Genomic DNA, 22,618 nt, shown 5'->3' with positions numbered 1-22,618 from the left:
TTCTAGTATACATTTATTGACTATTTATATGAGAAAGAAAAGATATGAATCATTTCTTTTTATGCTTTTTGGCGATACGTCTTAATGCTCTTTGTTCATTCTTCATAACGCCATCAACCATCTTATACCTCCCCTTGACACCATTAGGTCTGCCTGATAGGGCCTTGTTTTTACCCGTGGCATAGACCAAAGTAACTCTTGGCTTCGTTCTTTGTTTCTTCGTAACTTTTCTCATCAATTTGGCAATTTCTTCTGCCTTGTCTCTTTCTGATTTATCGTTATCGTCATTGATCAAACCCGCCTTCTTCTTTATCTTTTCAAGACGAGCAACAGCACGCATCTTCTTTCTTGCTTTAGCTTCAGCGACCTTTTTGATAGGACGAGCATTCAAAGCCTTCATCTTCTCCTTGATAGCCATGGCAGCTTCCTTAGTAATAGGTCGGTTGATCTTAGAATGTTGCTTCTCATCTTCAATGAACCAATCCGGTAGGTTTTCGACATCACGGAAGGAATATCTATTGAAGCCTTCATCCATTAAATCATGTTTCGTTGCCTTACCAAGAGCTAATTTATGGGCCAATGTCATTGCTTCTACTGTTGCAATATCAAGTTCTTTAGCATGCTTTTCCTTACTGGTTTGTTTTCTTTCCTCCTCTGAATCGTAATCTGAATCAAAGTCATCTTGGGTACCATTTTCATTTGGAACAATTTCAAAATCAGACTCTGAGTCATCAGTACTGGATTCAGCTGAAGAGATAATTTCTTCGTCTTCAGCTGCCTTATGTGTTCTCTTTCTTGTAATTTTTGAAATGTCACCCACAGATTCTGATGAGACAGGCTCAGCAGTAGCCGTTGACTTTAAGTCGGCCTTCACGTTCTCGAAGATTGGATCGTTGAATAGCATTCTCGCTCTGCTACTTAACTTATGATCGCCGCTAGAACCCTTCAATTTGCTTATTAAGTTATTGATAGCTTCATCATCGTCAGATTCAGATAAATCGGAATCGGTATCATCGTCATTTATGTAGTCACTAGATTGAGCATCTTCTTCCTCATCCTCTTTCTTGTTATCTGTAAAACCAGTCCATTCTTCATCACCGTCGCCACCTCTAGCCTGTTTGGCTTTGAACTTTGCATCTCTTTCAGATTTTCTCGACTTATAATCACTGTACATAGCATTCAATTGGGCTTCAAGATCATCAACATCTTCTCTAGAATTACGATCCCTGATTAATTCAGCTTCATCTATATGGATATCGTTGTCCTTGGCTAGTTCTTCTTCACTAAAGATCATTCTCTTCTTACCTCTGGCTAGGTCATTAAGGATACCTGTATTCTCAGCAGTCTTTAAATTGAAAAGAGATTCTTTTCCTAAACTTGCTGCTTCTATACCAATATCTGTTGGTGTCAACATGTTTAATTGCATTCTAGTGATTTCTTTTTGTTTCATTTCATTTTTCCTTCTCTTTTCACGTTTCTTCAAAGAACGTTGTTTGTCTTGTAAACTTTGAAGTTCCTTTTCAATTTGTTCTTCCTCAGTTAGAGGGGTAACTTTAATTTCTGGTTTTTCTTCTTCTTTATCCAATCCTAATAAATCTCTTGCGTTCTTTCTCCACCTCAAAAGCATCTTGAAATCTTTTTTACCTAAGACCTTCAAATCTTCCACACATGATAACAGTTCATCATTTGTTTGTCTTAATTTTTTGATAATTTTCCATTCATGATCATCTTTATCCATTGTGAATTTATTCATACTACCAAGCATCGTAATTGGATCTTCAGTTTTTATAAATTCCATTATTGGAGTTTCATGGTATAATAAATTGTCACCTTCATCATAACCACCTCTCTTTCTCACTTTTTTCTCCGGGTTATAGATCTTGGATTCCATATTCTGAGGGCCATCTGGTAATTCTTCAAAGACTTCTTTTGGATCCAATAATCTAGGATCTAGCTTCTTTGGAGCTTTGAAACCTTTACAAACAACAAAAATTTCTGCAGAAACATTTCTTGATGCTGGAGGCTTAGTAGCTTCAACTCTTTCAAATAATTGTTGGAAAACCCAAATCAGTTTGTTATAATCTTTGGAACGGAAAATCTTTGTGATGAAGGTACCATTAACGACCAAATTTTCAACTGCAAGTTTTAATGCTTGCAAAGTCAACTGAGATTGGGTGAACGCATCTTGTACCCAACCTAACCCAACGTTAGGTGCACCGTCATGTAGAACAGTATCTGCCTTCCATGTTTTCATATAACCTCTTAATTTAGATCTACAATCTTCAGTTGTAATGTCACTTTGGAAAGTGATGACATTTGGCATTGGTTTCATTGGAACAATATCAACACCAATAATTAACGAATTCACAGGACATAATTTAGATGCTACTTGACACCAGGAACCTGGAGCAGCACATAAATCGATGACCACCTTGGATTTTTCTAAGAAATGACCAAATTTTTCATTTATTTGAATAATCTTGAAAGAAGAACGTGCACGGTACCCCTTCTCTTTTGCAAGAAAATAATACTTATCTAAACGACCTTTACTATTCTTCTTCTGTGTCTTACCCATGATAAATGCAGTTCTTGGTCTTGTTAACTTTCAACAGTGTAACTACACTTGAATATACATTACACTTTCTTTTCAAGATGCTCATCGCTCTTACAGAAAATTTTTCAGAATTCTATGAAAATCCGAAGAAAGGTAAAAAAGAGTCACGTGATAGTTTGGACTAAGTATTAACTGTTGTAGAAGTTGTATCATGTAATTAGCTTGTTATGGTTTATATATATCTATTGCTCGCAGACAGACGCAGCTATTGATCTCACTTAAATGATGACCTTTTTCTGAATGATGCATTGTTATAGATAGTACACAGCGAATATACGTGATGATACTTAGTTTTGTTGTGCTTTCTGGACGGGACTTTTTGGCCTCAAAACTTCGATCTCATTTTTCAATGGTACGTTACAGCCGATTCTCGATATTTCACCTCTATATTTCTTTGGATTAAAATTATCTAGCATGATGTCAGGGCTCATAATAACCCAACCAGATCTTAATTTAACAGGTGTCTCCCAGCCCGTCCTAGCAGGGATAATATGTAGTCTTCTGGTTGCAGTGGAGAAATTTTCTGCTACCTTGTATAAATGTTCTGGTACTGCTACGTTTTGTGCCCCCTGTGTTTCGATACTCAAATCTGTATCTACGTTACAGTGAATTAGATGACCATCTGTGGATCTTCTAACCGTACCTGTGATACACATCCAACAGTGCCATTGCATTTTTTCCATCAGTGAAGTGTCGTCTTGATCCAAACCCGGGTAGAAGGGAGAATTCTTATCTATTGGGACGAAGACCAACTCTTCACTTCTTCTAAATTTTTTTGCCCAAATTTCAGTGTTTAATAATTTAGATAATTCGTTAATCTTATGAGCACTAGCCCAAATGAATAAAAATCCTGGTTTCGATACTAGTCTATCTAAGGGCAACTGGGAAAGTATTGGATAAATGAACTGATTATCAGTCAAACAGCCGATCATCACCACATCAAAACAGAGATGATCTTTCTGTATCCATTTATTCAAAGTTGGAACAATCTGATCTATATTGACTTTACAACCGAAGGGTTTAGTGGCATAGTTTGCAATTTGTCTTTCTTTTTCTTGAAACAACTTCTGTAATTTGGGGTATCCATCAACAGTATTTTCTATGTTTGAGACGTGTTTCTGAGGAAATGAGCCGTTATGAACATAGTGGTTTGTGTAATTATTCGTATGGAATTCCTTCGTCGCCCTGAAACTTACACGTTTTGTCTTTGGTTCATTGGTCTTGACATTGGAGTATATCTCTTGGGAAAACATTATTTTTTGTTATTGATCTTGAATATATAATTTGATAAAATGTTCAATACTGTTTTAATTCGAACAGAAAATGTGTAATATCACAAAATGTTACCAATATGAATGCTTTTATATGAGAAGAATATGAAATATGTGTCGAAGCAATTGCTTTACAACGTCTTCTGCTATGTTGCAATCTGAAACCAATCTGAATTTTTTTTGCCGTCGACTCTAGTCCCTTATTCGGGCAGCAAGAAGTTTGGTGGGAAAATTGTGATTATAATGAAGATTTTGAAACTGTAATAAAATTGTATCAATTCAACACAATTTGAACATTAAATACTTATTTATTTACATATCGTTATCAGTTCATTATTGTTTGAATACTTGTATCGTTTTTTTGTATTTTTTTTATTAATAACCAACCCTATACTCCTTCCCATAATAATATACCATAACCAGAATAGTAGTAAAAGTAACAGAAAAAAAAAATTTACTTCTATTCATAAAAACACCGACCTGCTTCTAACTCTTCCAAAGTAGCTTGAACTACTTCATCGTCGTCGTCTTCCTCCATGACTTCTACCGCTCTATACTTTATCATATCCCACCGTTGCCAGAAGGCTACACAGTCTGAATAATTGTCGGAATCATAAAATTGTTCTAAATCGTTTTTTGCTTTAGTTAATCTGCACTTTAACGACTCTAACTTCATAGAATCTGGCAATTTTGATACGGTACGATGTTCGCTCGAATCCGTTTCATATTCAGTAGCATTTGTAGTTTCTGATTTATAGCCATCGTATTCACCATCCGAATAATCGTACTTGCTCTCTGTAAAGGAGACAGTACTCTCATTGTCTTCATATTCCGTTTCGTCGTCATCAGACAAGGTCAAAGCCTTTGAAGAATGATGATAATGACTGGAAAATTGCTCATTTATGCCATTCACGTTGCCATAAACCATAGCTTCTGCTGAGGAAGTAGTGTCACAGTAGCGCGCCCATACTTCATCAATACATTGAATGATATAATCATAACAACGTTCCCTAGATACTAAATCTTCTCTGCTGACCAAATATCTTCTAGAAGAGGAGAACGATCCAGGCCTGGACAAAGATCTTACTTTCCTTGGTACTACTGACGACACAGGTACACTGCAGGTGGAAGAATTAAAATTCTCATCACCAGAATGTTTAACCTCACTTTGAAAACTTTGTTTATTGAATTTTGGATCTTTATAAAATTCAGATTGTTCGGTAGAAAAGCTACTATCTTTCTCTGAGCATGGTTTGATGTTGGTATTGAGTAACCTCAGAGGCTTAAAAGCTGAGTTACGTGGTATTGAATCCTTCAAAGCATTAGCAGAAATTGTTTTACTTTTTTTAGAATTAAAGGAAGGCGTAAGGAACTCCGAATAGTCACGTTTAGTAAAAGAAGCCATTTCTAATAAAGGAATGAACAGGAACTAAATTGAGAAAAAAAAAATAAAATATTTGTAATTATTATGAGCAGCTCAATGAAGGCGTCAAAATAAATATAACGTTTGCTTAGCAGTAGATCGTATACTCTATGAAAGCAATCACTGGCACTATTATTGTTTTTGTTACTACTTTTAAAACCCTATAACTAGGAACAAAATGGAATAACAAACCCTATAAAATAAAAAAGTCCAGGTGTACAAAATTATACTAACCCTAGATTTGTCCGAGAGCTCGTGCGCGGTGATGTAAAGTAAACTAGAAAAAAAAATTTTTTTGTTATTAAAAACGTGGAAAAGTGGTTGGTAAGGAGCACACCATCGGACAATTCAGAGAAAAACTAAATGTTTTCATGCGCTCAGATGATGAAATACAGTGATTTCATTGGCCGAGAGGTCTATATACAGAGGGTAAAACTTCATATCGCACTGAAAAAGAGAGAATTTTGTCCGGACAGCCACTACCCGGACACTTTTTCGTTATCAATAACAGGATCTGTCCAGGCTGAATACGGAGTACAGAGAATATGGGTTATACATCGTAAATATCTTAGACAAGTAACTTCGATTTTAGTACCATCTTGAAGCTAAGGAGCTCAGGAGTTGAATGAAACCATTTAGGGCTCCAAAAGTCCGCATTTTTGTGGCTTTATTTCTGTTTGAAATAGTGGTCGGAAAACACGCTGTTTTTAGTCAATACTTTTGCCACCGCTCCAATTTCAGCCCTAAACGAAAAATGACCGAAGAGACCAAATCCTGGTCACGTAGCGATTAACCCCAAACCAAAGCCCTAACGGCTGAATATTGTTTGATCAATGAAGAAGGCCTAATTATACTAGCTGATACGTACATAGTAGGAAGATATGCTTTCCTCTACTGCTGAGAGACATTCACTTAAACCAACTAGCCCTTATCATATCTAGATGTGTGACGTCGTTTGAGGGTGACTTGATATTTTCTGTAAAATGGTTTCTCAATTGCAGCCCATGTCGAGGAAGCTATATCACGATTCTGAGAGATATCCTTACATGTCTCCATAGTACCGCCAAATGATGGAGAGTGCAGTTTCTTGTCGTAATTTTCCAATGAATCTTTCTTCAAATAGTCGGCACTATCATCAACCACCGTTGACATCCCTGTTAAATTATCAGCAATGTGTATAAGCAAAGATAGACCTCAAATTATCGTATCACTGTTGTTCTCTTCATGAGCTATAAGCCACCAACTCTGTCTATCAAGTTGTTATCCTCTTCACGTTGATCTAGTCCCATGAATGATAGCTAACTGTAATATGTTGTCCTTCGTTGATAAGTTTCATTTTCCTTATTAACGCAGTCGATGACTGCAAAATTTAAAAATCATTGATTTTCGGATTAATACGGACAATTTTTTATCCACATATCAGTACATTTTGAAGGAATAGCTCCCACTTAAGCCTATATGAGCCATCTATGAGTAGCCCTTTGACAGATAAGGATGACGAGTTTCATCGCAAATCTATTACATTGGAGGACATCCTGATAGACAAATTGGAAGGTATTTGTACTGTATTTGACAATATCTATTTTTTAAAAAATTTAGGTGTGATAAAAGAAGACAATTTTATCTATAAAAAGTTGAATAAAGGTAACCTTGGCTCGAAGATATGGCTGGTTTCCTTGATCCTATCAATTAGGAGATGTTTCAAGAATTTAACCCACATGTATAGGACTAGAAGGAAATACGTCACAGAACTCAGTATAGTCTCAAAGAAAAGGAATCAATCGAGTGAAAATGGATTGGTCAATGGGATATTAAAAGATAAACTTTTGCAATCGCTACAGAAATGTAATTCAATAATAAGAGATCTTCTTTTAGAGTTTTTGCAGGTACTTTTATATCTAATAATTGTCATTATAGAGGTTTTCAAAGTTAAATCACTCGAACGATACGTAAAAGGTATTAGAAATTTAGAAATACTATCTAACCTAATTACCGTAACCAGAATCATAACTGCAACTAGTCCATAAGCTTAATTATGTGGCGTTGTGTATAACTGTATAATAAAAAGTAGTAAAAAGTAATTTTGACACATTATGTATTCTAATCAAGCTGCATCTAAGCCGAGCTCCTTCAAGAATGCGTTCTTTGATGGCTCTCTACCCAAGAAATCACGTAAGTTGTCGGCAATTTCATATAAACCACCATTAGCCAAAACAATGTCTCTGTATTGGACACCAACTTCACTGTCTAATGGATTTGGAGAGAATTTTGTATGATACATATCAGCTGCAAAGACTTCGGCCCACATATAACCATAATAACCAGCGGAATAAGAATCCGACATTATATGACCAAAGGAATCATAGCCTTTTGATAATTCGTGACCAGTCTCAACTAAACAAATCTCTTCTCTCAATTCATTCCATAATTTCAACAGGTTTAAACTTTCTACGTTATTTGTTGTATGAACAGTCATATCAAATAAACCAAAATGCAGCTGTCTCAAAGCAAAAAGAGCACCATTAACGTGCTTAGTTTTGATTAATGAAGTGAGTAAATCATCTGGAATTTTTTCATTTGATTCATAGTGGCAAGATAAGGACTTTAGTTCATTTGCGTTCCAAGTCCAGAATTCTAACATTTGAGATGGTGCTTCGACAAAATCCCATGGCGTAGCGCCAGGACCATTGAACCTAGATAATTTATTTTTACCAACCAAATCATGGATACCGTGACCTAATTCATGGAAAAATGTGGTAATTTCATTGTGTTTCAACAACGATGGTCTGGTAGCTGTGGACTTTGAGAAGTTACAGACTAATGCAGTGACTGGATATGATCTCTTTCCTGTTTCGATATCTACGTAGGAGGACGAGATACCGAAATTGGCAGCATGGCCATATTTACCATCCCTTGGATGTAAATCAAAATAAATCCAACCAACAAATTCAGGTTTCTCTGGATTATCCATCTTCCAGACAGCCAGTTGTTTAACATCTTCGTGCCATACTGATTTATTTTTTGTTTCTTCGTTAAATTTCAATTTGAATAGCTCTTCATAAATTTTCAACATACCATTGATAGTATGTTCCAATGGATAATATTCGGAGATGGCTTCCAGATCTACATTGAAATTATCTTTCAAGTACTTGTTATCATAGTACCTGTGATCGTATATGTAATAGTGACTGTCATATTCACGATTCAATTCCTTACATTCTTTTTGCTTTATATCCTTCAAAATTGAAATTTCTTTCATTGCTAATGGTTTCAACCTGTACTTCAAGTCATTTAAAAAATCTAAAACAGTTTCTTGTCTCTTGGCCATTTTTTCTTCTAAATTGTAATTGGCGTAAGTCGAATAATTCAGGGTTGTAGCTAATTCATTTCTCAATTTTAACGTTTCCACGAAAAGGTCTTCATTTTGTGGGACCTTATTTTGATCTGCCAGGAAAGCCTTTCTTCTTGTTTCTGGATTCTTAGCAGTTTTTAAGACAGGGAAAATATCAGGATATTTGAAAGTGACTTTGAATTTCTCTTCACCCGTTTCTTCATCGATGAATTTTTCGAATTGTTCGAAGACTGCATCAGACACACCATCTAATTCTTCCCTTGTGAAGGCAATCAACTCTTTCTGTTCACCTAAATTTTTAGAATATTGTAAAGAGTTATTACCAATTTTGATTTTAATTTCTTTGATTTTTTCTCTCTTGTCTTCTGGTAAGTTCAAACCAGAACGGACGTAATCCTTATGAACTTTCTCAATGAACTTCCAAGTCTCGAAATCATACTCTTTAACAAAATCATCCTTCTTTTCTGAGATTTCTTGCCAAATCTTATCAAATTGTAAAAAAAGATCGTGTCTTAAGGAAGCTTCAATTTCAAACTTCTGGAGTAATTCGGTAGCCTTGAGAGAAGCTTCTCTTATCTTTGGGTCTTCAGAGACATGTTGTAAGAAGCACAATTTATTGATCAAGGGACTAATCTTGTTCTCATGAATCATGTATGGCCTGACGAGATTTTCGACAGTAGGCTTTTTTAGAGATGAAAGTTCATCATAAAGCCTATTTGAATTATCAATTACACATTCAGCGTCGAATAATAACCTAGATGGGTTCCAATTCCATGATGGAGCAGCTTGAGGGGCAATAAATGCAGAAATTGTCATGTTCGAATAAAGCCTATTATACACTAAGTACGATGTGGCGGGGATACACACTAACGATAGAAAGGATTTCCTCGAAGGAATAACAAGTCGAGAAAGACGATTAAGCATGTGCTCAATTCATGTATATACTTTCTCTCATTAGTTCCAAAATACGCCAGCACGATACAAAGAACCGAAGAATTTGGAAATTGGACGTAGCTTGGACCGTGCGAGAGGGTAATGGGCAAGTTTACTGTGATGGTTTAAATGTTTTCCAAGTCCAGGTTAATGAAGAGACTACGAATATCGTAGAAGACTCGTAAGTATCCTCTCTGGATGAATGCATTATGGAGATCCTTGTTATAAATCTTTGAATATTTGTATATATGTATATTTGTTGTTGTAGGGCCAATCAAATCTTAGAACGGGAATGCGACTCTCATAAGGATTTAATTTGAATTTCGATTTATATGATGTGGATAAACGTATTGGAAGGACGGATAGAAAGTGAATTAGTAGATTGCTACTTTTACGTGATGAGCGAAGAGGATAAGGTTGGTAAACCTGCTGAGTACAGTAATAATAGTATAGATAGATCCATTTTGAATGATAAGTGGGATTTGGTATTGTCAAATATGCTAGTGAAAGTGGGTCTTGGGTTTGGAGTAGGAGTGGTAACATCGGTAATATTCTTTAAGAGACGCGCATTCCCTGTTTGGTTGGGAATAGGATATGGGTTTGGTAGGGCATACTCAGAAGGGGATGCTATATTCCGTTCAAATGCAGGTTTGAGGTCTGTGCAAATTTAGAACAGGAATAGGTTAATTTGTTGCAGTATTGTACGTGTGTATATATAATCATTTTCAGTATTTATAATGAAAACCCTGAAATCATTTCAATTTGTTTTAACATACTGTCTTCTGTCTCTTTCAATTTAGTTTCAATATTTTGTTTGACTTCATGATCTCTGGCTTGATCATGAAGTAGTTTCTTGGTTTCTAATGCATTTTTAGTCTTCGAAAGTCTTCTCTTATCTTTCTTCAAGTCTTTATTCAATTCTTGGACATTTGTAATCGTTTGCTGATTGAATTTTTCCACTATCAGCTTGTTCTTTTTCCTCTCAGATTGAGAAATTACATTCTTTCTGCTCTTTATCTTCTTAATTCTGTTTCCACCCGCCTGTCTAGCAGTTTTAGACTTACCCATGGCTTAAAGATGTTGAACTAATGTGGAGGGAACGTATTCATATAAATAATACCATCATTTATCTATAATCAATTTTTATTTCGATGAGGTTCGCTAAGTTTAAATTTTAAAAGAAAAAGAAAAATTTTCATAGTAGAAAAATTCATATTGAGATGAGCTCAATTAAAAAGCATCAAACACAAGGTTAAGAGCAACTCTGCAATTATTGTCTGAAGATGGTGTCTACTTACAATAAGGAAAAGCCTTGGGATACTGAGGATATCGATAAATGGCAAACTGAAGAGTTTAAACCAGAAGATAATGCCTCTGGTTTACCATTTGCAGAAGAATCAAGTTTTATGACTTTGTTCCCAAAATACAGGGAAAGTTACTTGAAATCTGTTTGGAAGGATGTTACCAAGGCACTTGAAAAGCATCATATTGCATGCATTTTAGATTTGGTTGAAGGTTCTATGACCGTTAAGACTACTAGAAAGACTTACGACCCTGCCATCATTCTGAAGGCAAGAGATTTAATCAAATTATTAGCACGTTCTGTTCCATTCCCACAAGCGATCAAGATTCTAGAAGATAATATGGCCTGTGATGTGATAAAGATCGGTAATTTTGTGTCCAACAAGGAAAGATTTGTCAAGAGAAGACAACGTTTAGTTGGTCCAAATGGTAACACTTTAAAGGCATTGGAACTATTAACCAAATGTTACATACTTGTTCAAGGTAATACAGTTAGTGCTATGGGACCATTCAAGGGCTTGAAGGAAGTACGTCGTGTGGTCGAAGATTGTATGTTAAATGTACACCCAATCTATCACATTAAAGAATTAATGATTAAAAGAGAGTTAGCAAAGAAACCAGAATTAGCCAACGAAGATTGGTCAAGATTCTTACCCATGTTCAAGAAAAGAAATGTTGCACGTAAGAAGCCAAAGAAGATTAGAAAGGAAAAGAAAGTCTACACACCATTCCCACCTACTCAATTGCCTAGAAAGGTTGATTTGGAAATTGAAAGTGGTGAGTATTTCTTAAGTAAGAAAGAAAAGGAAGTAAAGAAATTAGAAGAACGTAAAGAAGAACAAGCTAAGAAACAAGAAGAGAAGGAAAAGGAAAGAAAAAAGAATTATATTGCACCAAAGGAAGAATCTTATAAGAGTAGCATAGATAAGAAGAAGAAGAAGAGAAGCAAAAATGTTGCCGATGACGAAGCTGAAATAGATAATTCAGAAAAATCAGTTAAGAAACACAAGGCATAGATATTATGTATATGTCAAACAAAAATTGTATGTAAATTAAATATTTGGGAAATAAAAACTTTCACTTTCATCGATATTCATTTTTTTTATTCGACGCGTAAGCTTTTTTTAATATGTAAAGCTACGCGTCACTCACCACTATACAGGAGACCAAAGGTATAATAAGTAATTATAAGCTACTCATTCGAGAAAATATCACTACTATTGAGGAGGTATGGATGGCATTTTCGGCAATCTACAAGCTCTAAAACCAAAGAAGAGGACTACCTATAAAAAAATTTCAGATGACCTTGAAAATGACACTTCTGAGAGTAATAACGACCCGCCTGCTCTTACTGGAGAAGGATTTTTATTTGATAATCCTACTTTAAACAGAATCAAAAAGCGACTAGATGGCGAGGAAAAAGATGTAGTTCAGTACACAATGAATTTCTCCCAAACTCAGCTTATTTCGAACCTTTATGGCGGAGGTGAAGATTTGGATGCTCCAGAAGTAGAAAGGAGGGAAAAACAACAGTTACATGAACAACAGCTGGAATTAACAAAGAAAAGGGCAAGCAAAGGTCAATTGCATGCTTTTACAAAGAGCTCTGGAAATATAAATGATTTACGATTAATGCAACCCACACAAGTCATCGGATCAACCCAGCTGGCTAAGGAATTCAGCCCCGTCTCGAGAACTTATTTCAAGTATGTCCCTGATGTGAATCAATCGACTCAGGTAATTCACTCTGCCACTCAAGATGATACACAAGTAGTAAGCGCTCGCGAAGCTGATACACAGGCGACCCAGATGACCCAAGTTCTCTCGGCATCTACGCAGGGGATTTATAATACTCAAGAAACTCAAAGCATTACTGATAGTACGCAACCAATAAGTTATTCTAGTTCGACCCAGGATTACAAGACTAATAAATTTAATAGACATCCAACACCAGAAGACACACAGATTATACCGAGGGAATTTGATGATGATGCATCAACCCTCCCGATACCAGAAGGGGACAAGACGCAAAAGGATACTTCTGCAGTTCTAAAAACACAAATAGATTCTACTACAGAAGGAACTTCATATTCAGCTACTGTATCAGATACCCTGAAAATCCATGAGATTCAAAGAGAACTTGAGGAATCCCAAAAGACCAAAACCATACCTGAATATAAACAACATGTGCGGACTCCAAAAAATGTTATAGTATTCACTAAAGAGTCGTATTTTGATGAGTTCGACAGTGATGATGAGGAGAAGGAGGAAAATTTAGAATCGGAGGGGGACTCTCAAAAAGTGCAGCTTCTCAAAAACACAAGCCCATCTGATAAAAGCAATGATGGAAAGCGTCTCCCTGATAAAACTAGAACTTCACCTTCTTTTAAGCCGAAACTTCACGGGCTAAACAACTATGAGCTGAAATTAAAGAGACAACTCAATTCTGACCAGCAAATAGACTTAAATCTAGACTCTGATGACGAAGATGGGATTGATCGCATGGGAGAAAAGGGTCCTATTTCACAAATGTCAAAAGCAACAGTTTTTGATATAAAGGCAAGGTTATCCAAGAAGAGACCGATAGTTAAGATTTCCAATGACAGCAAAACTACGCTGCATACACTTTTTAATAAGCTACAGAAAGCGAGTCGTCAACAAATTATTGAGCATCAGAAGGAAGTGATAGAAAAAAAGGGTCTTAATCTAGAGGATATCGAGAAAGAAAAGAAAATAGTCGAGAATTTATTAGAACAAGAAATCAATAGAAATAAAAAAATTAGACAAAGAGAAAAAGAACGGGAAAAACAATTAGCTGATGCACAAGATGATGAAAATGATCTCGACTTTGATCATAGTGCTAATGAGCTTGACGAATCTGAGCTCTCTGGGGAAGAGAGTGCAATTGATAGCGACAATGATTATGACGATTTTTCACTCGAGAAAACAAAACGTTCAAAGAAGAAAGTCATTGTTGAAGACTCTGATACAGAAATTGAAGATGAAAAAATGTCACATAACGCGCAGATCCGTGAAGAGAAAGATGACTCCCTATTTCAAAATAGAAACGCTATTAACTTGGGGCCGTACGGTGATAATCTAAGTTTGGCTCCAATACGAATTACCACTGAAAAACAATCTGGTAAAAACTTCAAAGTCAGTAGGGAAAGTGGAGACGAGCGTGATGAAGAAATTCCAGAAAAAGACCGTATACGGCTGATTGAAGAGAAGAAGCAACATGAATTGGAAAGGCAGAGGAAACAAATGAAAAAGAGAAAGGAAATGAAAGCTAAAGGTATCACTAATTTCTTAGAAGAGGAAGCAGAAGAATCAGAGGATGAATGGCATGGTATTGGTGGTATAGATGGAGAAATGTCAGATGAATACGATTCTGAAGTTGAGAAAATGATCGACGATTACTCCAAGGCAAATTTCAATCCTGATGAGATACGTCAAATGCTTGCAGATGAAAATAAAGAAACAGATATAAAAATGGTTGAAAAGATTCTTTATGATATCAAAAATGGCGGTTTTAGGAAAAGGAGGAAAGGGGCTATGGATCTCGAGCTAAGTGATGAAGAAGATGATGAATTGAAGCAATATCGCTTGAAAAGAAGAGAATTGATGAGACAAAAAAGGCTTGAAGTGGGAGAAGCAGAGACGTTGGTGAAGAATCCAAAATCTAAGGCATTTTTTGAAAGTATGGTTGACGACATTGTGGAGGTTAAAAATCCCTTCGCTGTTTTTGAACCACAACGAAGTGGGACCATAACCACAGATGATGGGACCCAAGAAAATGCAAACAGCAATGAAGGGGCAGCCTCCCAAAATCCCTCCAAGAAAGTCATGCTTTCTGAAGAATTCGTTCAGAGAACTTTATCTTTTCTCAACAGTAGTAAAGATATGGATCAATTTGCGCCAGCTAGAAGCATGCGTGCTGAAGCTAATGATGAGTTAATTGAGGATCTGACGGCACTGAAGAAACAAAGCTCGATCAAAAGCTTCAAAACAACCAGAGCATCAGTATCTCAGGAACCCACTGATTTTGATAAAGAAAATGATGATAGCTTTGATGATTTACTGAACAGTAGGGTTGGCACGTCATCCATTATGAAAACATTTAGTGCTACAGTTGACATTAATGATAAATTTCAGGAGGGTGTTAAAACAGTGAAAGTTTCTAAGGCATATAAAAGTGTGAGCAGTTCGAAGGCTTCTATCACTTATATGGGTAAAATGAGAAAACTGGTTGCCCCCCAAAAAAAAGTAGCTAATTTATCTTCAAGTGACATAAAAAATACCAATTCCAGAACAAGTAAATTATTTAGTCGTCAAGATGAAAGTTTTGAGTCTTGAACATATATACTTTTAATATTTCTAATTTTCTTATTCAATAGATTTTAAAATTCTTTTACTTTGAAATTTGGGCGGCTCTAGCTAAACGTAAATACCCTCCATCCGACAAGGTTGCTCGCCTTGAAGTTGAATAACAATATCAAATTAGTCTCTCATGGGAAAAAGTTACCAATGCTTGATTTGTTCTAATTCCATAGGGTTGCCAATCTATATAGTAGTGTCAGTGTAAAGCAATACTAACAAACATTCCAGTGGATGATGCAACGGTAAGAACTTAAGTAAAGAGTACTACACTTACAACCAATACAATACAAGACCAGGAGAGATAAGATTATTATATAAAAGAATGTTTTTCTTAACTGCTTAATACCTAGACCTGCTGTGCTAATTGCCGAGCATGAATTTCCACATGATTTAGGTGACCGTCCACATGAAATATTCAGCACCAAATGTCAACAAATGCATTTAATCACACCTTTAACATACCCTCACACTCTGCATCCATTGCAGGATTTCACAGCGAAAGAAATTGGTTGAATATTTCACACTTTGTTTCTCTGTCGTTTACTAATATCGATGAGGTTTAGAATGAAATCGGCGACGTTTCAATAGAAACCCGTCTAATATCTTATTCCTCGATGATAAAAAAAAAAATTAAATATGAACCCAACATTCAGCCGTAATAAACTTGGAACTAGTAAGAAGCATCAAAAATGAGTAATGATTCTTATTCTTCTGATGCAACGTTGAGGCATTTTTCAAGTTACAAAACGCCTGTGTTGAATTAGAAGAAGTTCTTAGGACAATTTACGAAAATTCTTTAAACAATCACGAGTTGGCAAAGTATGCAAGCAGCCGCAACGAAGTCGAAAGATTTATTGCAAGCTCTCCTGCTTCTATGATTTCTTCTTATTTTAGCAACCTAAGAGCCTCTATTGACTTTAACCAAATTTTTGCTTATTACAATTTTGATTCCAATTTACATAACCCATACAATGACTTCCCAATCATAACGAGTACTTATTTGGAGGCTATGATACCTCTTCACAGAGAAAATTTGGAATTCGTAGGTGAAAAATGGTTATCAGCTTTACTTTCCAGAATTTTATGTCATAGGTTTTCCTTTAGCAAACAAAACACTCTGGAGAAATTAGAAAACGCCATGCTATCTAATGAGGCTTTGAATGTGTTACTTTCAAAAATACGCCTACCAGAGAAATTCAATAATATTGAGGGGTTCAAAGCTTATATCGGAGCGTTGGTCCAAGATGAAGATGGTCCAGCTATGAAAACTATCATCACTTGGCTTGCAGAAGTACGTGACGCGCAGCTTACTCAACTAAAGAATGCTAATTTGAAGGTTCTGTACCCTTCAGATTACAAGCAACAACTTATAGAACTGTTGGAAAATAACAAAAGTAACCATGAAGTATCATTTATTTCCAAGAATATAGGTGGTAAATATGTTTCGAGCGTACATTTGGGCGACACTATTTTAAGTATAGGCGACCCATCTAATACTACTCAAGAGACAGAACACAATGTATCCAAAAAAGTACTGAATGATCAAGTTTTGTTGTCCAAGCATTCCATATTTTCAACAGTTGATAGTGCTGAAAAGACACCAAATAACTTAGTATCCACAGCAAATACCGATCCAGAATTATTAACAAGAAAAATCATGGAATCCGTTAATGAAAAGGTGGCTTCCATCGTTTCTCAAATAACGGCTGAAATGCTACACAAATCACCTATTACGGCGAAGAATGACGTTGCTGCAACCATGTCTATTGAGAACTGNNNATCAGTAGAAGTGAACACTGACACAAAACTAAATGACTTTTGCTTAGCAGAAGCGCCATCCAAAACCGTTTCAAAAGCAAATAAAAGACCTTCAAACTCTTCCCCTCTTGAAAAGCTTACGGCTGTCGCCTCCAATAATGGCAGGGCAAAGGCTAAAACTTTTGCAAAAGAACCTAAAACTGTATCTGCTAAAGCTCACAACAACGTAATATCTCATACGTTAGAACCAACTCTTCAGCGTGAAAACGTCCCTGTTATTATATCCGTTAAGGCAGAAAAGGCGTTGGCAAATGACACCACTGGAAACTCACGAACTCTTCCAGGAAAGTGTACCCCAGAGCAAGCATATTCCTCTTTCATTTTTAAAGAAGCTCCAGATACCGGTCTAAATAGAGACACTGGGCCCAAGGTCAAAAAGGAGAGAAAAGGTGGAAAAGAAGAAGAAGAAGAAGAAGAAGAAGAAGAAGAAGAAGAAGAAGAAGAAAGTGCCACTGATTTTAATATTCCAATTAAAAGTGTTTGCGACAAACTTGCAAAGTTCAACTTATACAAAGAATTGGGTGTAAGAAATCACTTCCCAGAATATGTCACCATTCAATTAGGGTTAAATGACTTTTTCTCTACTGTTACTGTCAAGCATGTGCCAGATTTAACATTAGGCCGTGGACGTCGTACGAATAAAAAGATTGATGAACAAGTAGCTGCAAGTGACGCATTGCAGAATAAAAAATACAAAACAAAACTCATGGGGAGGAATAATGAGGATGAAATGAAGCCGGAACTTTTGGAAAATTATGCTGACGATAATGACAACAGCAAAGACGAAATTGAAACCTCCTTTTCAAGACCCGATTTACTTAATCCACAATATAGCCTGACTTAGAGCTATACGATACTTGTGATAAGATGGCCATGGGTAAATTATATGCCGAATTACATAAGTTTGGATTTTTGCCAGAGTACAACACCACTCAAAGGACTATCACTGATTTTTACAGTTTCGTATTTGTTAAAAATACAGCCGTCGTCCTTGGCGAAGGTCGTGGGACATCGAAGAAAATTTCTCAGCAGATTGCTGCTGCGAAGGCTTTAGAAAGTGATGCCTTAAACGGTTTTCTAGAATGAGTGCTAATTTATTACAGTATTTGTATGATTACATAATGTTTATAGATGGGGTATTAATAGAGAAACTCAGTATTTAAAGCATCATTTAAATCTGAATATTGGACGTCGTTATTTATTATTGGTTTTTTGGTTGGCGATATATTGTCCACCGAAGAGAACCGATTGAATCTTGATTTTTTTGAAGTGATTAAGGTAGAAATTACAATTGAATTATCTGATAAAACCCTCCTCTCCGTGTGTATTATTTGCGACTTATCCAGTTTGGATTTACCAATTTCTGATGTTACTGAATTGAAGATGTTATTGAATGAGGAGGCATTATGAGTTCGTTGTTGCTGTTGCAAGTTGTCTTTGACAAACGATGTGAGTAGAGCTTTAGACGAGGAACCCAAACGTCCTGTGTTTTTTAAGAATACTTGAGTAGAAGAGAGTTCTGCAGTCGGTTTTGTCAAAGTACTTGGAAAGAGGTTTAGTTGTTTCTGAAAAGATGGCTTGCGTAAGTAATTTTCGTTCCAGAATACGCTATCTTGAGAATTTGATCTTTTTAATTTCTGTTTCGGATTTGTTAAGAAGGGACTTGTCACCAATACTGTATCGTCATCATCAATGTCACTTTCAGAATCGGAATTATTATCATTGAATGTATTGTCACCATTGAAGAAAGAAATTGAGAGTCTATTATTTTCTTTAAATGGATTTATGTAATCTCCATTCAGTCCGTAGTGGTATGATTTGATATTTCGTAAGGTTCTTTGGTTTAACGTTGAAGTAGATTTGCATTTGGGAGACGTTGGTACAGAGTTACATTTAGTAGTAGTGTGCATCGGAAATAGATTGATGCTAATTTTCCTTTCCAATCTACCTCTTGTTACAGGACTTGATCTTGTTGGGGATTCTAGTATCTTGTTCTTTCTCAATAAATTCAATGGTTTTGGTTCGAATGAATCAATTGTGGATTGAGGTGAAGTATGTGTTACTATTTCATTTAATTTTGTTGAAATTTCATTAAATTCATGAATCAATGATTCAACTATAAAGCTTCTCTCCTTCTGCTCCATCAAATCATGTGGAATGGAGCTACTATCATCCTTTAACAGATTGCTAATGTATTTAGATTTTGCACAAAGTGAATTTAATTGTTTATATTCTGCCGTTGTCTGGTGCAATTGCTCTTGTTGTTTTAACCACGATTCCAGTTGCGAGACGGCTTCCTCCGATCTTTGAAGCAGAGTGTCCGAAACAAGACTAGCCATAATTACACTAACAGTGTGGATGTTGGTAATATTCTTTTATCACTCTTGTAATTCCGGCTGCTTATAGTAGGACCTGAATTGATCCTCTTTAGTAAATATATGAGAGATGCTCTAATAAAAAACAAAAAAAAAAAAAAAATAACAACAACAATGGCATTAATCATCACATGATTTTCAGCCTGCTACCCGGATCATATCACGTGACAATATTTCTGATTTTTTTCTCAAATCGGGTTGGGCTTACCCCGCCGTGGAGATAAGTCTCCGCAAATAAGATAAATACCGGGTAAGAAGTAAAAAAAAAATTTGAATGTTATTCTACATTCTAACACTCTTCATTTCATTTTCCGTCCAAAAAAATGTTATTCATTGTCCGCACTATCTGCTAAATTTTCACAATTGGCACTAAAAAATTCGGAAAATTTATATAACGAATTTTTTATTGACATAACGAGAACAGAATTAGATAAGAGAGAACTACGACTCGAATATGTGCATTCTATCTAATCACAAATTGCGAGTGAAAATGCCAAGAATCGATGAGTTAAACCACTGCAGCATAAAAAGAAACAAAAAAAAAAGGTATCTACTCACTCATATAGTTCTTATCGATAGAAATGGTACTGAAAGTAGTATATATATAAAGAACGACAGAAATGTTCATTGTACTTTTTGACTTGTTTCTCTTTCTTGTGAGGTATCAAATTAACATACTAAAAAAAAGAATAGCAAATTAAACTATAATGTCTGTAGTTTACAATAAGACACCTCTTCTGCGTCAGTTTTTTCCAGGAACAAAATCCAGAAAATCGAATAGTCTTCCTCAGTTCTTCTTGAAGTATGAATGTTTACAGCCAAGTGGTAGTTTTAAAAGTAGGGGAATCGGTAATTTAATCCTCAAACAAGCTATGCAAATCCATAAAAAAGGTACAAAAAGACCGGAAGTTTTCGCTTCGTCTGGAGGTAATGCAGGTTACGCTGCTGCTGTCGCATGTCAAAGATTGTCATTGCCATGTACTGTCGTCGTACCAACAGCTACAAAACAAAGAATGATAGAAAAAATTAAAGATACTGGTGCTAATGTCATCATTGATGGAGCATTTTGGAAAGAAGCTGATCAATATTTGAAAAAGTCTGTGATGAATAAGATAAATAAGAATGAGATTGATCCCATTTATGTACATCCATTCGACAATCCTTTAATATGGGAAGGTCACTCCTCCATTGTAGATGAAATAATGGATACACTTAGAGAGCAAAAGGTCCAACCTTCTAACATTAAAGGTATAGTATGTAGCGTGGGTGGTGGTGGTTTATACAACGGTATCATTCAAGGCCTTGAAAGACACAAGTTGGTTGATAAAATACCAGTTGTTGGTGTAGAAACAGAAGGTTGTCACGTCTTCAATACATCTTTGAAACTAGGTAAACAAGTCGAATTCGAAAAAATCACAAGCATAGCTACTTCATTAGCTACCGCCAGTATATCTGCAAAGACATTTGAAAACGCTTTGAAATACGGCACAAGATCTGTCATTGTCAAGGATGCAGATGTCATTGAGACTTGCCTAAAATACACAAAGGATTACAATATGGTCACAGAACCAGCCTGCGGTGCGTCAATCCATTTAGCTTATAATATTGACATTCTAGAAAATGCGTTAGGCACTAAGTTAACGAAGGACGATACTGTCGTAGTTATTGCATGTGGGGGTTCTTCAAACACTTTACAAGATATGGAGGAAACCCTACTAAGACTAAGAAGCGAGGAAAATGCTGCAATGACACTACCAAATCCATTTTTGAAAGTCAACAAGGAAACGTTTTTAAAGAATATTTAAGAAGATCATATATATCAACGTAATTGATTTATAATCGCGACGCAACAAACATTCAAGCGAAAATTCAAAGTCAATGAGTCTCCAACAACGATATAAATGAAACAGCAGTTAGTTGAGATATATGTTTGATTATTGAGAAATAAGTTAATACGAATATGGTATTGTTTTCAGAGCAGAAAACCTCATTTCTAAATACATCGTACGGTAATTTTTTCTTTGGTACTTTGTGAATATGTAGAACTTTTTAATTCTGATAAGTATTGAGTTATATTTAATGGTTACAGTTATTTTGATCTACTGATCTACAGTTATTTTCATTAACATCCGGGACAAATTCAACACGTGTCTGTTTTATTAGTTATAGTGAAGGATGTAAAACCCAAGGCTATATAAGATGCAGTGCCATTCTGGAGCCTCTAGATAGGAATGTTTTCGTGTTACGAGCTTCTTAACATTACATACGTCCTTTTCCTATAATCGATGTGTAGAATTTTGCAAAATCAAAAAATTGGAGGAAGGAAGGTCTTTCTAGTCTTCAATACGTGAGCTGTTTTTTGGACTATGATTATGCAAAAACGAAAAGAAATAATTGAACGCTCCCTGTTTTCAGGTTTTTCGATTTGGACACAGTTTTACCTTTAAACTTACACACTCCCATCTGTAAACTGCCAAACAGCATATGCTCGAAACAGTCTAAGCTGGAAGTTTTGCTGTTTTGAGAGATTGAATAATTTACTATTGCGCTGTTCGTTCCTTTGGAGGTCACTCAAAAGTAGGTACGTTTCCAAGATCATTACTTGTTGCACTTGATCAACGTCCCAAAAATTTTAAGATTGTTTTATATTTCAGGGCTAGCTTCCTGGAATTAAGCTTTGGACCAAATACTAGGTGCAACATCGATCTACCATTACCTGACAAGGAAGCGTCGGTGAATATTGAAGGGAATGACTTCCTGAAGCTAACCAATCTTTTCACGACTGTCGCCATCCCATCGACTATATATATTTGTTTATTCATACAGAAGTGCCATCATTGAAGGGCACAAAGTTACACTGCTAGTAATGGCGTGCATTTTTTTTTGACTAAAGTCACAATGGGAACGGTGAAGAAAATACTTACAGAAATATACTCACAAAAAGCTTTGACTTGAATAATTATGAAATCCAGATACATTGTGTTAAGAGCGCTTTTGCTTAAGGATCGTTGAAGATTTTTGCATTAAAAGTGAAATTTGCAAGATCATTAGTACCCAAATATTTGTGCTCTTTTCTACTATCGATCAAAAATGTTTTATTTGCTATATAGCGCTGCAAAAAAATATTTATCTCTTATAAGAAAATTGTAC

At 35.8% G+C, this 22,618-nt stretch overlaps 12 protein-coding genes across 12 annotated transcripts; 6 read left to right on the top strand and 6 right to left on the bottom strand.

Moving 5' to 3' along the window:
- Nucleotides 1-49: 49 nt before the first annotated feature.
- Nucleotides 50-2,575, bottom strand: SPB1 (27S pre-rRNA (guanosine2922-2'-O)-methyltransferase; the record flags this gene model as incomplete). Its single annotated transcript, XM_003956754.1, has 1 exon — nt 50-2,575. One exon carries the CDS (start codon nt 2,573-2,575, stop codon nt 50-52), a length of 2,526 nt encoding a protein of 841 aa, XP_003956803.1.
- Nucleotides 2,576-2,901: 326 nt separating this feature from the next.
- Nucleotides 2,902-3,867, bottom strand: KAR4 (Kar4p; the record flags this gene model as incomplete). Its single annotated transcript, XM_003956753.1, has 1 exon — nt 2,902-3,867. The coding sequence occupies one exon, from the start codon at nt 3,865-3,867 to the stop codon at nt 2,902-2,904; it is 966 nt and encodes a 321-aa protein (XP_003956802.1).
- A 478-nt stretch (nt 3,868-4,345) lies between these two features.
- On the bottom strand, nt 4,346-5,290 carry KAFR0D00200 (uncharacterized protein; the record flags this gene model as incomplete). Its single annotated transcript, XM_003956752.1, has 1 exon — nt 4,346-5,290. One exon carries the CDS (start codon nt 5,288-5,290, stop codon nt 4,346-4,348), a length of 945 nt encoding a protein of 314 aa, XP_003956801.1.
- Nucleotides 5,291-6,777: 1,487 nt separating this feature from the next.
- Nucleotides 6,778-7,335, top strand: PEX34 (Pex34p; the record flags this gene model as incomplete). Its single annotated transcript, XM_003956751.1, has 1 exon — nt 6,778-7,335. The coding sequence occupies one exon, from the start codon at nt 6,778-6,780 to the stop codon at nt 7,333-7,335; it is 558 nt and encodes a 185-aa protein (XP_003956800.1).
- A 77-nt stretch (nt 7,336-7,412) lies between these two features.
- On the bottom strand, nt 7,413-9,584 carry PRD1 (metalloendopeptidase; the record flags this gene model as incomplete). The annotated part of the gene is made up of 1 exon (XM_003956750.1): nt 7,413-9,584. One exon carries the CDS (start codon nt 9,582-9,584, stop codon nt 7,413-7,415), a length of 2,172 nt encoding a protein of 723 aa, XP_003956799.1.
- Nucleotides 9,585-9,991: 407 nt separating this feature from the next.
- MIC10 (Mic10p) lies at nt 9,992-10,264 on the top strand (the record flags this gene model as incomplete). The annotated part of the gene is made up of 1 exon (XM_003956749.1): nt 9,992-10,264. One exon carries the CDS (start codon nt 9,992-9,994, stop codon nt 10,262-10,264), a length of 273 nt encoding a protein of 90 aa, XP_003956798.1.
- Nucleotides 10,265-10,325: 61 nt separating this feature from the next.
- Nucleotides 10,326-10,661, bottom strand: ADF1 (Adf1p; the record flags this gene model as incomplete). The annotated part of the gene is made up of 1 exon (XM_003956748.1): nt 10,326-10,661. The coding sequence occupies one exon, from the start codon at nt 10,659-10,661 to the stop codon at nt 10,326-10,328; it is 336 nt and encodes a 111-aa protein (XP_003956797.1).
- A 215-nt stretch (nt 10,662-10,876) lies between these two features.
- On the top strand, nt 10,877-11,911 carry KRR1 (ribosome biosynthesis protein KRR1; the record flags this gene model as incomplete). The annotated part of the gene is made up of 1 exon (XM_003956747.1): nt 10,877-11,911. The coding sequence occupies one exon, from the start codon at nt 10,877-10,879 to the stop codon at nt 11,909-11,911; it is 1,035 nt and encodes a 344-aa protein (XP_003956796.1).
- Nucleotides 11,912-12,125: 214 nt separating this feature from the next.
- MRC1 (chromatin-modulating protein MRC1) lies at nt 12,126-15,251 on the top strand (the record flags this gene model as incomplete). The annotated part of the gene is made up of 1 exon (XM_003956746.1): nt 12,126-15,251. One exon carries the CDS (start codon nt 12,126-12,128, stop codon nt 15,249-15,251), a length of 3,126 nt encoding a protein of 1,041 aa, XP_003956795.1.
- Nucleotides 15,252-16,149: 898 nt separating this feature from the next.
- On the top strand, nt 16,150-17,937 carry KAFR0D00130 (uncharacterized protein; the record flags this gene model as incomplete). The annotated part of the gene is made up of 1 exon (XM_003956745.1): nt 16,150-17,937. One exon carries the CDS (start codon nt 16,150-16,152, stop codon nt 17,935-17,937), a length of 1,788 nt encoding a protein of 595 aa, XP_003956794.1.
- Nucleotides 17,938-18,232: 295 nt separating this feature from the next.
- VAC17 (Vac17p) lies at nt 18,233-19,432 on the bottom strand (the record flags this gene model as incomplete). The annotated part of the gene is made up of 1 exon (XM_003956744.1): nt 18,233-19,432. The coding sequence occupies one exon, from the start codon at nt 19,430-19,432 to the stop codon at nt 18,233-18,235; it is 1,200 nt and encodes a 399-aa protein (XP_003956793.1).
- A 743-nt stretch (nt 19,433-20,175) lies between these two features.
- CHA1 (L-serine/L-threonine ammonia-lyase CHA1) lies at nt 20,176-21,273 on the top strand (the record flags this gene model as incomplete). Its single annotated transcript, XM_003956743.1, has 1 exon — nt 20,176-21,273. The coding sequence occupies one exon, from the start codon at nt 20,176-20,178 to the stop codon at nt 21,271-21,273; it is 1,098 nt and encodes a 365-aa protein (XP_003956792.1).
- Nucleotides 21,274-22,618: the final 1,345 nt, after the last annotated feature.

Source organism: Kazachstania africana, chromosome 4, assembly GCF_000304475.1.
Source record: "Kazachstania africana CBS 2517 chromosome 4, complete genome".
Classification (NCBI taxonomy): domain Eukaryota; kingdom Fungi; phylum Ascomycota; class Saccharomycetes; order Saccharomycetales; family Saccharomycetaceae; genus Kazachstania; species Kazachstania africana.
This window is presented reverse-complemented; position numbering and strand designations above follow the sequence as displayed.